This window comes from Cinclus cinclus, chromosome 17 (genome assembly GCF_963662255.1).
Source record: "Cinclus cinclus chromosome 17, bCinCin1.1, whole genome shotgun sequence".
In the NCBI taxonomy this organism is placed as follows: domain Eukaryota; kingdom Metazoa; phylum Chordata; class Aves; order Passeriformes; family Cinclidae; genus Cinclus; species Cinclus cinclus.
This window is the reverse complement of record NC_085062.1, coordinates 5,635,331-5,647,887: the sequence shown is the minus strand read 5'-3', so window position 1 is coordinate 5,647,887 and position 12,557 is coordinate 5,635,331. Positions and strand designations below refer to the sequence as shown.

General features: G+C 39.2%; 1 protein-coding gene across 1 annotated transcript in view; it reads right to left on the bottom strand.

The window, feature by feature from the left end:
* The window catches only part of EP400 (E1A binding protein p400), a 44,647-nt gene that overhangs the window by 8,569 nt on the left and 23,521 nt on the right, over positions 1-12,557 (bottom strand). Inside the window, exons 23-43 of the mRNA XM_062504049.1 lie at positions 12,315-12,482; positions 11,024-11,115; positions 10,035-10,330; positions 9,394-9,596; positions 9,126-9,295; positions 8,717-8,913; positions 8,159-8,270; positions 7,526-7,669; positions 7,060-7,218; positions 6,734-6,817; positions 6,044-6,175; positions 5,879-5,923; positions 5,618-5,771; positions 4,955-5,196; positions 4,278-4,451; positions 2,836-2,972; positions 2,282-2,338; positions 2,082-2,160; positions 1,315-1,509; positions 203-248; positions 2-111 (exon numbers count right to left, since the gene is read on the bottom strand). Coding sequence (XP_062360033.1) covers positions 2-111; positions 203-248; positions 1,315-1,509; positions 2,082-2,160; positions 2,282-2,338; positions 2,836-2,972; positions 4,278-4,451; positions 4,955-5,196; positions 5,618-5,771; positions 5,879-5,923; positions 6,044-6,175; positions 6,734-6,817; positions 7,060-7,218; positions 7,526-7,669; positions 8,159-8,270; positions 8,717-8,913; positions 9,126-9,295; positions 9,394-9,596; positions 10,035-10,330; positions 11,024-11,115; positions 12,315-12,482 — 2,996 coding nt within the window. The remainder of the gene's footprint in view (position 1; positions 112-202; positions 249-1,314; positions 1,510-2,081; positions 2,161-2,281; positions 2,339-2,835; positions 2,973-4,277; positions 4,452-4,954; positions 5,197-5,617; positions 5,772-5,878; positions 5,924-6,043; positions 6,176-6,733; positions 6,818-7,059; positions 7,219-7,525; positions 7,670-8,158; positions 8,271-8,716; positions 8,914-9,125; positions 9,296-9,393; positions 9,597-10,034; positions 10,331-11,023; positions 11,116-12,314; positions 12,483-12,557) is intronic.

Here is a 12,557-nt window from a genome sequence, read left to right as displayed (position 1 = left end):
CAGTCAGCGTCCCAGGTATAACAGGTGAGGCCAGACGTTTATTGATGGGCTGGAAAGTAGCAGCAGGGACCCCAGCAACAGTGTTCACAATCACATTTCCACTCACTGTAGCTGAAAGCAAGCCAGGATTAAATGTGAGATCCTGAAAGTGAAAATCTCAATGTCCCATCACCTCCTACACCCAGTTAAAAAGTCTCCTTACCAGTCTGGATGCTTGTCCCTGTCACCGCTGTTTTGATGGTGCCTGCCTGATTAGAAGACAATTAAGGTAACAGTTCAGAAAAACAATAAAAGAAAACTGAGCATTGTTTAACACAATGCTGTACTCCAGAAGTGACAAAATAAGAAAAATGCAGTGGAACACACAGGGATTTCTGCAGCTGATCATTGACTTTACAGATCACAGGAACTAATGCATACATATATCCGGATTCTGCCTCACTAATGAGCAGCTGTAGACCAGCCAAGAGTGTGGTAAACCCTGGTCACTGGACATCCCTGTTAGCAGAAGAAGGGAGCAATACCTTACTTTGGCACACCACAGACAACCACTCAAAGAGGAACATCACTAGGCACTTCATACACAGCAATGCTTGTGGGTCAGAACACATCCTCTGACTTTCTGCAAAAGATGCTGTACTTTTGCTCTTCAACAAGCAAAATAAATCTACCACTGCCTGCACACATTACTATGCAAATTGGATTGGCTCTAAATATAAAAGCCACAGACCAGTATTCAGACTCATTCAGACTCTAGATTTAGGGAAGACACGAAATCTTTGCACAAATTTGCAGAAAAAGCACCATGGTATTTCCTGCAGGATGTATCATTTCACTTGGCTTGCAAAGGTTAATGAATTCTTGGTTTTTAAGCTCTAACTGAGTAGTTCTTACAGCTACATTATCTTTTATTCTCTGTATTCTGCAACTTCTCCGTACAAATAACTTCTCCTTGACCATCTACATCTATTCACTCAGACTTCATTAAACGAACTCTAAAGTGAAAAAGGAAACACCATCTTTGCATGGTGTTTTTCCACCTCAGAATGCCAAGACCTGTTGCTACAATGGTATGAATAGTCCTAGTAAATCAAGGAACCAGAAGATACCCAGCATAACCAGGGAAAGTAAACAAGAAAAAGTATCTTTGATCTCACTATACTGACCTAAAATTCTCTTTCCAGAGAAAACACAACACAAATACAGCACTGAAGATAATAATAACAAATTATAATACAACACTGAAGATAATAAAAACAAATACAGAAGAACTGAAGTTACTACATCAGAGACACCGAGCTCTCCCTTTCTTACCAATACTGCTGTGTTGGCCACAGTAGTGACTGCAGTCTGCACCACTGCCTGTGGCTGCTGAACTACCTGTGCCTGTGCCTGTGGCTGGGCCTGGGCCTGCTGCACGGGGGGCTGCTGGGGGGGCTGCTGGCCTGCCTGGGGCTGCTGGGGCTGGGGGCCCGTCTGCTGCTGGGCCCTCTGCTGCTCTGCCAGCGCCTGCAAGGCAAGGGGCACCTTCAGTCTTCAAGCATCAAGTAAGATGTGGTTGTTTTTAAACAAAATAAAGCAACAGACAAACCCTCTTTATTTCTATCCACAAAACCCCTTTAATTCCAGAGACAGCTCACAAAGCTGCCTTCGCTTTTCAAGTCCAGGTTACACAGCCTGACTCGTTTCAAACTACAGCTGTACTCATGGTTTTATGGCTTAGAGCACAGCACAACAAGCAACTTAACATCCACAAGCAAGGACAAACAGTTCTTTCAGAATACTATAAGAAAGGAGGCTAGAGAATGGTCAAAAATTAAACAAGATTTTTACATGTTTTAGTATATTTTGCAAAAACATGCTCCTCATTGTTTTAGGAGACTGAGTGTGACAAGTGGCCCAAGGAAAGGTCCCACTTCGGGCCTTGGTTATCTAAACCCCTGTACACGAACAATGTACAGCTGCTCATAACATCCACTGTACTGCCAAATTCTCCCAGGAGGCAGCTTTGCTTGTACCTCATCTGTTGCCTAATTTTTTAATTACTGAAGTCATTTGTGCAGCAGAGATGGGGACCATACCTTTTTCTCTTTGGCAATGCGCTCTGCTCGGAGGGATGCGACTTGAATCGGTGGGAGGGGCTTATCATAGTTGATTCCACTAGAAACAATAATAAGAAAAAACACACAATATTTAGAAATAACTGAAACCTAAAAAAAGGAAAACAAAAAGCCAGCACTTTTATGCAATTTCTAAGTCCTTCAAGACAGACAGTGCTCACCTTTCTGCAAGCACTGATGCATGCTTTGGATTCTTCTGGAAAGGATTCATGCCAAGTCTGAAATAGAGCAAAACTGTATTACTGGAGACAGAAAAATCTTAAGAACAATATTTCATTTCACATATTTTAGCACATAACACTGCAGTTTTGGTGAAGTTTCCATGATATTCCCACCAGTACTGGAGCCTGCATATAGACAGACATTTAGGAAGGACTCAGAATAAATACTAAATAAATAAAAAAAAAACTGCAGGAAGATACACAGAAAAGAATGTACTACTAAACAGCATAGACACCAAATTGTTTACAAGTCAGGCAAATGGATAGATCTAAAGTAGATTAAAGTTCTGCTTTTAATGACAAAGAGCAAATTGCTGCAGTGAGACCCAAACACATGAAATATGGAGGTATTTCCAGTAACCCAGAAGACACAGAGAGAGATCATGAACAGAAACACAGAGTGTAGAATAACTCTGGGTCTTGAGAGCCATTCAAAAAACAGTTTCCAGGAGATCTGTGCTGACAGGAGATCAAATGATCCCAGGTAAACTTACAGAGGTTTGATAGGTGGACTTCTTTTCCCTGCAATCATTTTCATCATCTCAAAATGGTTAGTATAAAGCTGTGTGTGGGTTGCACCCTCATCTTGAGCATAGATCTGATTGGTACGAAGTGGGCGACTGTTTTTAGTCTAAAAAAAGAAAACAAACCAACTTTCAATTGCAAACTCACCCAGCAGGGCATTTTGTCTATGTTTAAACACAAGGCGCGCTCGTAGATTATTTAAAAACACTCTCCAACATATCTATCACAGACTGGTTCCTGCCTTGTGCCACTGATAACTTATTGTCACACAAAACTCTATGGGAAATATATAAAGAAAGAGCAAAATAAGGAGCAGTTCTCACGGTCACACTGGCATCAGCACTTGGGGACATACAAAATGGCAAACTCTAATTTGAGAAAGAATCTTCGCTTTAGTTTAGATTTTGCAAGTTTAATTCATTACCCAAACCAAGAGCCCATTAGTTTATAGTTATGCATAGCGCACACGTAAGATAATAAAACAAAACCATCACTGCACTGCTCTCCCAACAAAGCTAGGTTAACATCCACACACCATGCCAGTCTAACATTTGGCTTCTCCTAAGCAGAAACTGCCAGTCAGGGACAAACCTCCTTAGCAGTCAGAGAATGGGACTACAGCCCGAAGTTCTGCATTCTCCACCCAACTCTGTCACTAAATTGCTGTGTGGTTTGGAAGAAGGTGTTCACAGTCATGGAATTTGTTTTTGTTTCTGTAGCCTCCTCTCATCCTCATTTACTAAAAGGTGTTTCAGGCATCAAATTCACTACATATTTGTAATCCACTTAGACTCTAGCATGAAGTTCATTTTTACAGATCTTAAATACCATCAGGATAAGATACATGGTGGTGGTTTGGTGGAAAAATGCCAACTACAGTTTAAGTGAAATCACAAACTTCTTGCATGATCTAAAATTTATCTACCAAATCCAAAAGCTGAAGTCTGGTGTCAATCCACTGTATCAACAAAGAAAGGAAAAATAAATTTGGAAATTTAATTGATGTTTCAGAACTCAAGTAACACTCAACATGGATCTCATATGAATTATCTGCCCACCTCCATTGCTGCTAAATACCACAGTGTCTAGATTTGATTTTGAAAGAATACCAATGCACACCTTATAAATACTTTTTGTCTTCTTTTTAGGATTAGCTTCGTACATTAGCTGTAAAATAAGAAGGAAAGTTAGATGATCTTTTGTGGAAGATTTTGTTCAGGTGCTTTTTCTTTTCAAAGAAATCACATAAAATAAGTGGAAATCCTGATGAGAATAATTTTAAAAGATCTTTTTAAAGTTATTTATTTACACTGTTGAAACGTTTAACAAAAAACAAGTGTTTATGGAGATAAGGAAAAGAAACACTACAACTTAAGGTAAAAAAAAGATGCATCATTCCACATGAACTCACCTTTCCTTCCTCCCTTGGGATTATGACATTCTCGTAGCGGTTGCGGCACTGCTTGGGCGAGCGATAGACTCTGCTGCAGGAGTTTACAACATCACTGACCAGGTCCCAGTTGGGAGTGTGTGCTGGTGACACAACAGCAAGGTTTAAAGGAAGCTCCAGCAGCTGCTTCACTGCCTGCAATAGAGAAAGGTACAAATTCATCAGGTAACAAATCATCATCTTCCAAACCTTCCCTTACCTGCATGTGCCCACACACCATTACTACAGTGGGACAGCTCAGGGCTAAGGCTCTGTGCTCAGCTACAGTCACAGAGAATACACAAGCACAAGGTACCTTAATGCTGACTGATGTCAGGGAAACAGTTGGAGATTGGTATGAGAGGGACAGAGAGCTGCTATTCAAGTGCTGCACTCTCCTCAAAGGTGGGAAGAACCTTAGCTGCATTATCCAGTGTCCAGCCAACTAATCTGAATAATATTAAGTGCTTTCTGAAACAATAGGGCTTAATCATACATTTTGTAGTTTAGCCTTTAATTTCTCCTTAGAGGTGCACAAATGACAGGCAATCTGTTCCGAGTTATGGAGCAAAATGCCATTAAGAACTAGAAATAACCTTGAAGAGATAAAATGCAGGAATAAAAACATAATGACGGAAAAACTGCACGTGTCATCTGACCTGCAGAAGTGCCCAGTCTTCACTGATCAACCACTCTGGATTGTCCTGTCCAGCCTCAGTAGCAGGTTTGACAAGAGTTGGCAAAGGCTTTGCAAACTGTGTCTGTTGTTTCAACAAGATGTTCTTCTTTTGCTCTTTGCCCTCTCGGCGCATTTTCAACATTCCTGGAGTTGCTCGATCAAAGAGTGAACGAGGTGGGATAACTGTCTCCCCATGACGTTGCTTCTTCTTTCTACCTGCTGCTAAGACAAAAAATAAAGCATTATTGGAAGATACTGTCATTCTTTGACTCCTCTACCTACAGCTGCAAAAAGCTCATACATGTACAGAGTATTCCCCCACTGCCTCTGTAAAGCACAGCCAGGAACTAAACAGAGCCTGTTAAAAAGTAAGACCAGCTCTGTCCTAATTGACAAAGTAGAATGTCTGCTTTCTAAAACTGTCCTTTTAAGAACACCTTTATGTCTAAAGAGAAGACACACTGTAAGAACTGGGCCTTCCAGTGATTCCACTGCTTCAAGGCCATGGTGAGACAAGAATTTTCATCCCTTCAAACATGCAGATTTGATCTTTACTGGACCAGACATATAGAAGGTATGAAAACCCCCCGATTTTTTAAAGTTTCAGCAATAAATCTCAGAACAGTTTTGAGCACGCACTCACCAGAGGGATCTGTTTTGTGTCGTTTACGCTCCTTCCTCACATACACTGGTGGCAATTTTGACTCTGGAATAGGGGTGGTATCATACATCAGGCACATAACAGAATCTATGTAGATATCATTGTCATCCTGAGGTGGAGTAGGAGGAGTCCAGAGCTGCATAGAATAAAGTTTGTAATAAGTGCAATGTTAACTCTCCACTGATCTTTATGTTTTATAAAATAAAAAGCCTGTTTAGGCTGCCTGTTGTTACTTTTACTTACTGGCATAATTTCAGTTTGTCCATCTGGACCTTCATAGACATATTCCTACAAAGCAAAAAGAGAACATAATTTGAATGATCCAACTGAAACCTGAAGGGTAAAGGTATTCTCAGAGTAACTATTAAGAAGTAACTATTTACAAAAACAAGACTAATCAGCAATTACTTTGTTGTATGCATCCTCCCGAGTGTAGGTTAGAAGTTCCTCTTCATCCTCCCAAAGCATTTTTTGCTCTCTTTCCTTTAACTCCTTCATATGCTGGACTTCCCAGGCTTTCTTTGCAGTTTTCAGCTCCATCTAGAATAAAGTCAGACTCCTTAGAAACTTTATACAGTAACAGACACTGGACTAGAAGTCATCAGTTTGCAATTTATGGATAAATGCCTTGAACTTTGACATTGTCAGACACAGGAATCTTATAGCAATTTCTTAACAGATTCTTTCATAATAATTTAGAAGATATTTCTTGGTCTTTGTTGAGGGTTCTTAAACCATCAATATAAAGCAATCAAAGAATTTCAGTTAAACCATGAAGACAACCAGAACACAGGCTCACTGAAATTAATGAAATTTCTTCCCCTGCTATCAATGGAGTACAACAAATATTTGCTGAGCCGGGCTGAAAGCAATTCCCATTTTATAAAAACAAATTATAAACTGACACCTGCTTAAACCAGAGAATCCCAAAACAATGAGCTCTCTGTAAGACATCCTGCTCATAAGGTATAGCGAGAAAAGATCACAGAATTGTCTACAATATATTCCATATAATTGGAAAAACTTCCATTTCCTATTGAAAATATAATAAATGCTGTTCTGTGACAGAAAAACATGGAAAAGAAAGATTTGTTTTACCTCACTCAACCGTGGTTCATTGTCATCAACTGAACCGTGGAAGAGCTCCAGATAATTCAAAGCATACTTCTCAATTGGAGTCAGCTGAGGGAAGTATCAAAGGGAAAAAATGTTACTTTGAGGATAACAAAGGAAATGTTACATCAAGTATCAAAGCTCTCCTTAAAACTCATCTTAACACTTTAAATCAGTGGGAGATCTCCCTTTCATTTAATGGGAGAAACAACAAAGTTGCTTTAAGGTCAGACTGCTCAGACTGCAAAGAAATTGAAACATTTGAACTAAACATTACTTTTTAGCCAGCTATTCAAGGGAAGATATGGTACCTGATCCACAACAGCAACTAACTCCTGCAGCTGTGAGGGCTCTTCATTGTATTTTGTCTCGCAGAGCTCTGAGATTAAAGGTTCAATGCTTGACTCAGATCCTATTTCTTGTATCTGATCATTTGACTCCTCATCCTCCCTTTCAATGCTGTTGAGGGCCTTTCAGAGAGATACATTTTAAAAATAATTAAGACTTCAAAATTATGGAAAGAAACTCCATAAGGAGTTCACTGAAATGCAACACAAATTTCTGGAGTAAGTCTGCTGCAAGCAAGAGAAACAGTCCCAGAAATTACAAAACTCAGCTTTGGGCTTTTGGAAGTTTTGTCACAAGGCAAATGACAAAAGAGCATAAAACTACCAGAAAAAAGAGACTGAAAATATTCTGCCAAATAAAATGGGATTAGTCAGCTGTTTAATACTAATGTTGCACAGCTGTTCTTTTAATGTGTGTGTCAATCATTACCTCTATGAATGGTCTTGCAACTTTAGGTGAAATATTTTCTGCTGGAGACGGCTCTTGAGAAAGTACTACAAATTCTTCTGCTTTCACTCTAAATCCAGAATCCTCCATAGGAGAATGAACCTCAAACAATTCCTGAATTGTTTGCTTGGTAAACAGAAGGGAAAAAGAGAAATACACTCAGTTTTTGGGAGCATACAAATTTTTTTCTATATCAAGAGTGCCAGCTAGGAGAGTCTGGCTTCACCAGCGCATTTACTGTCTCATGTATCTTCAGAGCAGCAATTCAGAGCCTATCTCTCTAAATATCCAAACTTATTTCACATTTTTAAAGCTATTGAGATCTTCGCCCTCTGCAAAATTTTGCAGCAGGGTGAAGAAAACACAATATATCAAGTCATGGGTGACGTCTGTGCATCACTATGCAAATAACAGAATGAAACAGATGGACAGTATTTGAAAGAATGTAGTCCCAACACTGAGAGTTCAAGCAATCATGAAATCCAATATGCTTCCTTATTAATTCTAGCCCAGACAGACTTCTACTAAACTGCTATTAAACACTCCAACACAGATGCTTGAATTCATAAAACACTGCAACATGGGTGTTTCAATGCATTCTGAATATTAACTTACCTGAGTTAAAAAGGCCATTGAATAGTCATTTCCCTGAGCAGCTACTTCTCTGATCAAGTCCTTTGTGCCATTTTTCAAAAGTTTTTCTTCTACAGAATTACCACTGACAAGCCTAAAAAAAAGTGGAAAAAAGATAGAAATCTGGTAAGACATTTCCAAACCAGCTTTCAGAAACAAAAAGACAAACTGTCCTTGGAGAGATGCACCACTAAACACTTAAAATATGGAAGTATGTAGCAGTTATAGTACAGGCCCAGAAAAAAACACACTACCATCCCTACTTTAGAGCTTTTTTTTCATAATTTATGTAATAAGAAAAAAAAAATCAACAATGGAAAGTATCCCATAAGAAAACCCATGCAGGTATGATTCATTTATTATATTTGGTGATAACCGTCCCCCCCAACTTTTTCATAGGATATCCTGACATATTTTTTATTGAAGGGAGGTGGCTTTCAGCACTGTTGCCACTTTATTCCAGATCATACAGGGCAGCACTATCTGAACTAACCTCACACTAAAACATGTTAAAGAGCAGCTGCTGACTGTCACCATCACCTGTATATATGGATATCTTTACATCTCCCAATTCTGTCACACCATTCCTGAGCTTTAGCATCCATCACTGGGTTCAGATCATTGTCATAGAACACAACAGTGTCTGCCTCGACAAGATTGACTCCCGTGGAACGGCTGTGAGAGGAGAGGATGGCACAGAAAATGCGCTTGTCTCTGTTGAAAATTTTCATCAGCTCCTACATAAACAGAATAAAAGCAAGGACTAGATAAACCATACATCAAAATAAAATACCAAAACACTACAGCCTAATAAAAATATGGATAAAAACATACCAAGTGTTTCAAACTGAGTACAAAACAAGGCAAATTTCCTTTCCCTGCTGTAGTGTATAAAAGCCTGGGCAGCACATGTTGCTGTACCAGTGGGCAGTTGGTAGGGCACGCTCACCTGCCGTTGTTCCTGGCTGGCATATTCATCAATCCTCACAAAGGTGAGGAAATGGAAATTCAGGAACAACTCCAGGATGTCCAGCATCAGAATCATCTGCGACAAAATCAGCACACGGCGCCCTTCAGATTTTAACTTCTGAAGCAAGACAGCAAGAGCTTCTAATTTTCCTATAATTCAAACAGAAAAACCAAAAATGGTTTTATATAGACATTCCATTCATGTGATAGAGGAAATTAATGAAATCTTGTCAGCAAATGTCCTTTACCTGAGTCATACTGCACCAGCCGGAGGTCAGGGAACTGCAGCAAGTGAGGAGTTGTCAGCTGTTGCAACTGATGCAGGTGTGGAGCTGCCTTCTGCCTCAGGCTGTGCTTAAGGAGTTTCAGTCTATGACTGTATGAAGGGGGAGGATTTGCTACACAGAAATATGGTGGAGCAGCAACTGCAGCTGGCAACACGAAGAGAGCCCTGTGAAAGGCATCAAAACAAGGAAATACTGATTTTAAAAGCTACACACAAAATGATCATCAGTAATCACAGGCACAGCAATAAAAGTCAGTCTTGGCTAAACTAGCTTCTGCCTGCACCTCTGGGTCTTAACTCTTGTTAGCTGAGTCCAAGCGGTACCTATTCAAGTAAACACAAAGCATAAGAATGTAGGCCTAAGTATGGTCAGTTGAACTTGGGCTTGAAATTAGGAAAGAAGCACTGAAAACATTTATTTATAAAGATCCAAAGGAAACAGAAGTGTCTCATTTTTACTTCCATGCTGCACATCATTTACTGTTAAATAAACCAGTCTAAACCAAATAAGCTCATCAACCGAAACAAGGTTTTAAGCCTTTCTGAAAAGTGATTTAGAAATAACTAGATGGTAAAGGTTTGTTAGGCAGAGTCACACATTACCTGTTAACAAGATCCTTTAGAGATTCCTGTTTGCGAACCAAACCCAGGATCATTTCCCTCAAGGGGTTACTCGGGCCTCCGGAGGCACTTGAGGAAAGGCAGCAGTTGACAAAGCCAGCCCACCTCCAGCTGTTGCCTTCACTGGAAGGCAGCTGGGAGAGCTTTCTGTGCCCAGCCAGGGAGCAAGCACTCAGCACGTCCCGGCCGTACATCGGGGCCCGCGAGCAGCGGCGCTCGTTGCCGTTGAAGATCCTGTCCAGGCGCTCCTTCAAGAGTCGGTTCTTCTCCTCGTACGTCTCCTTTGCCGAGAGAAGGTGAAAGAAAATCACATCTGCTGCTCATCACAATAAATGAGGGACTTGAGGTTCTTTAGAATGAAATTATCAGGATCAGAGTATAGATCTTAGAGTAGAACTACTATTTAGACCAAGTACTAAAGGTGTACATTTCAGATATAATCTGAAGGCTACAGTTGAATTCAGTTCATATTAAAGAGTCAATTCTAGCTCTAGTTTAGTATTTTCTTCCTTTTAAAAAGTACATTTTCATAGCTTTTGACATATACTTAATGTTTTCCTATGCTTTGTAGGTTCCTTGAGTATCTTTTCTAAAAACTTGTTAGGAGTAGAAAGCTATAAAAATTTTCCCAGTTGTCATTGTGTTCAAAACACCAAAAAAAACCCACATGACTTTTTAATTTATGCATTAGTACATAATTAAAATATATTACAGTTACAAGAAGCTGTCAATCACAGCAGAAAGCTGTCAGCTGCTTTTATACACTGTCTTTTGTATCTGTGGATTACAAATGCAAATGCCTCAGATCTGTCAACCTGAACCATGGACAGAAGTTGGGATATTTACCTACCCTGTAATTATCAAAGTTTCCAATTAACTCCAGCTTTGCAAATTATAGCTTTCAACTATTACACAGACTTAATATTGAATCTGAAAAGTTGTGTTTCCACAAGAAAATAAAAATTGAGTACCTGTGACTGTCCATGTAAAGGTGCTGGTTTTAACACTGCTCCCATGTCACCAGATGGCAAATTAGTAACTGCAGCTCTACCTGGAATACAAACTGAGGATAAACCTTGTGTTTATATATTCATTCATCTGAAAATAGGTCTCTTTATTATTTTCAACAAGTAGACATTTCATAGCTGTAACATATCATTACTGTAGACAAATTTTTAGCCTAAATGTCCCTTGAGTATTGCAAATTTGTACCTTGTCACACATCAGATCTCTGACACATACTTACACTAACTGTTCTCACAAAAATCCAAGAGAGATCAGTGGAATTTTACTTTGCTTTCTACAAAGCAAAGTGCAGTGCTCCATTTGTACTTTATTCAAAATGTCACGTATGGTGCAATACACATTGACATTTAGAAAATGTTCATATTAACACAATATAAAATAGGAGATGTTCTAATTCAGGAAAAGATTGTTTTAACTTGTCTTGAGAAAACCATCTAAGATTTTTCAGAAAACACATCAATTGAGTGTATCAACAAATTGGTGAAATCACATGATGGAATCTCAGTAGCATTTTTGTGATTTCAGCTGTTAGTAGATGTTTACCTCGACAGTTAACTACACTGTGTAAGAACATCACATCATTTTGAAGAAATGGTTTTTTATATCCCAAGAAAATTACAGCACATGGTCATTTTCACGGAATGAACTCCTAGTGTTATATCTATCTTCAGTCTGCTGTTTTGTTGTAAATTCATTAATTTCTCCATTATTTTTGATCAACATATTGGTTGTGTTTTTAAGCAAGGAAATGATCTCATTTACAGCAAGGCACCAAATACCTAAGCAACATTTGCAGGGGGAAATGGAAAACTGTAGCTTGATCAGCTAGAGAAGTAAAAGAAATTAGATAAAAGTAAAATCAATGTGGAAAAAATGGAGAGAATAACTAGACATACTCTGCAGTATAAAAAATTATCACCCTTGATTTTTCCTTGCAAAAATTAACAAAGTATTTCAAATTTCGTTCTTCCCAAAAAATATTGACCAAAGGTGAAACAAGTTAAAAAAAATCCAAAAAACTATAATTAAGTCACATGCTTTCAAAAGTTTGCACTAAAGTTTTCTTAAATTTCCAGCACACACCAAGCATAAACTGGAAGGATTTGCCTCATAGTTTACCCAATTCTGAGCTCAGCTTACAGAATTATGACCTGCAGCAATTTGGAGTTATATACAAATTCAATTTTAGCAATTGAATATTTCAACAGAGACATTTCTTCAGGCTGGAAAACCCACCTTGCTGTGTGACTGCAGTGGAAGATGGGACACCTGCCTGGTGCTGGTTTCCTAAAGCATTCAGGGCATTCTGCACAGTTCCTGCTTGGGAAACCGTCTGCATGACCACGGGGCCCTGAGGCCTCAGGTACTGCTGCCCAGGGGCTGACACAATCTGAAGGACACTTCCTGCAGTGGAGGATTTTAACACATATTAGGGTGGAAAAGAATCAGTGTTCTCTAGCAAAATCTACTGTTGCAAGC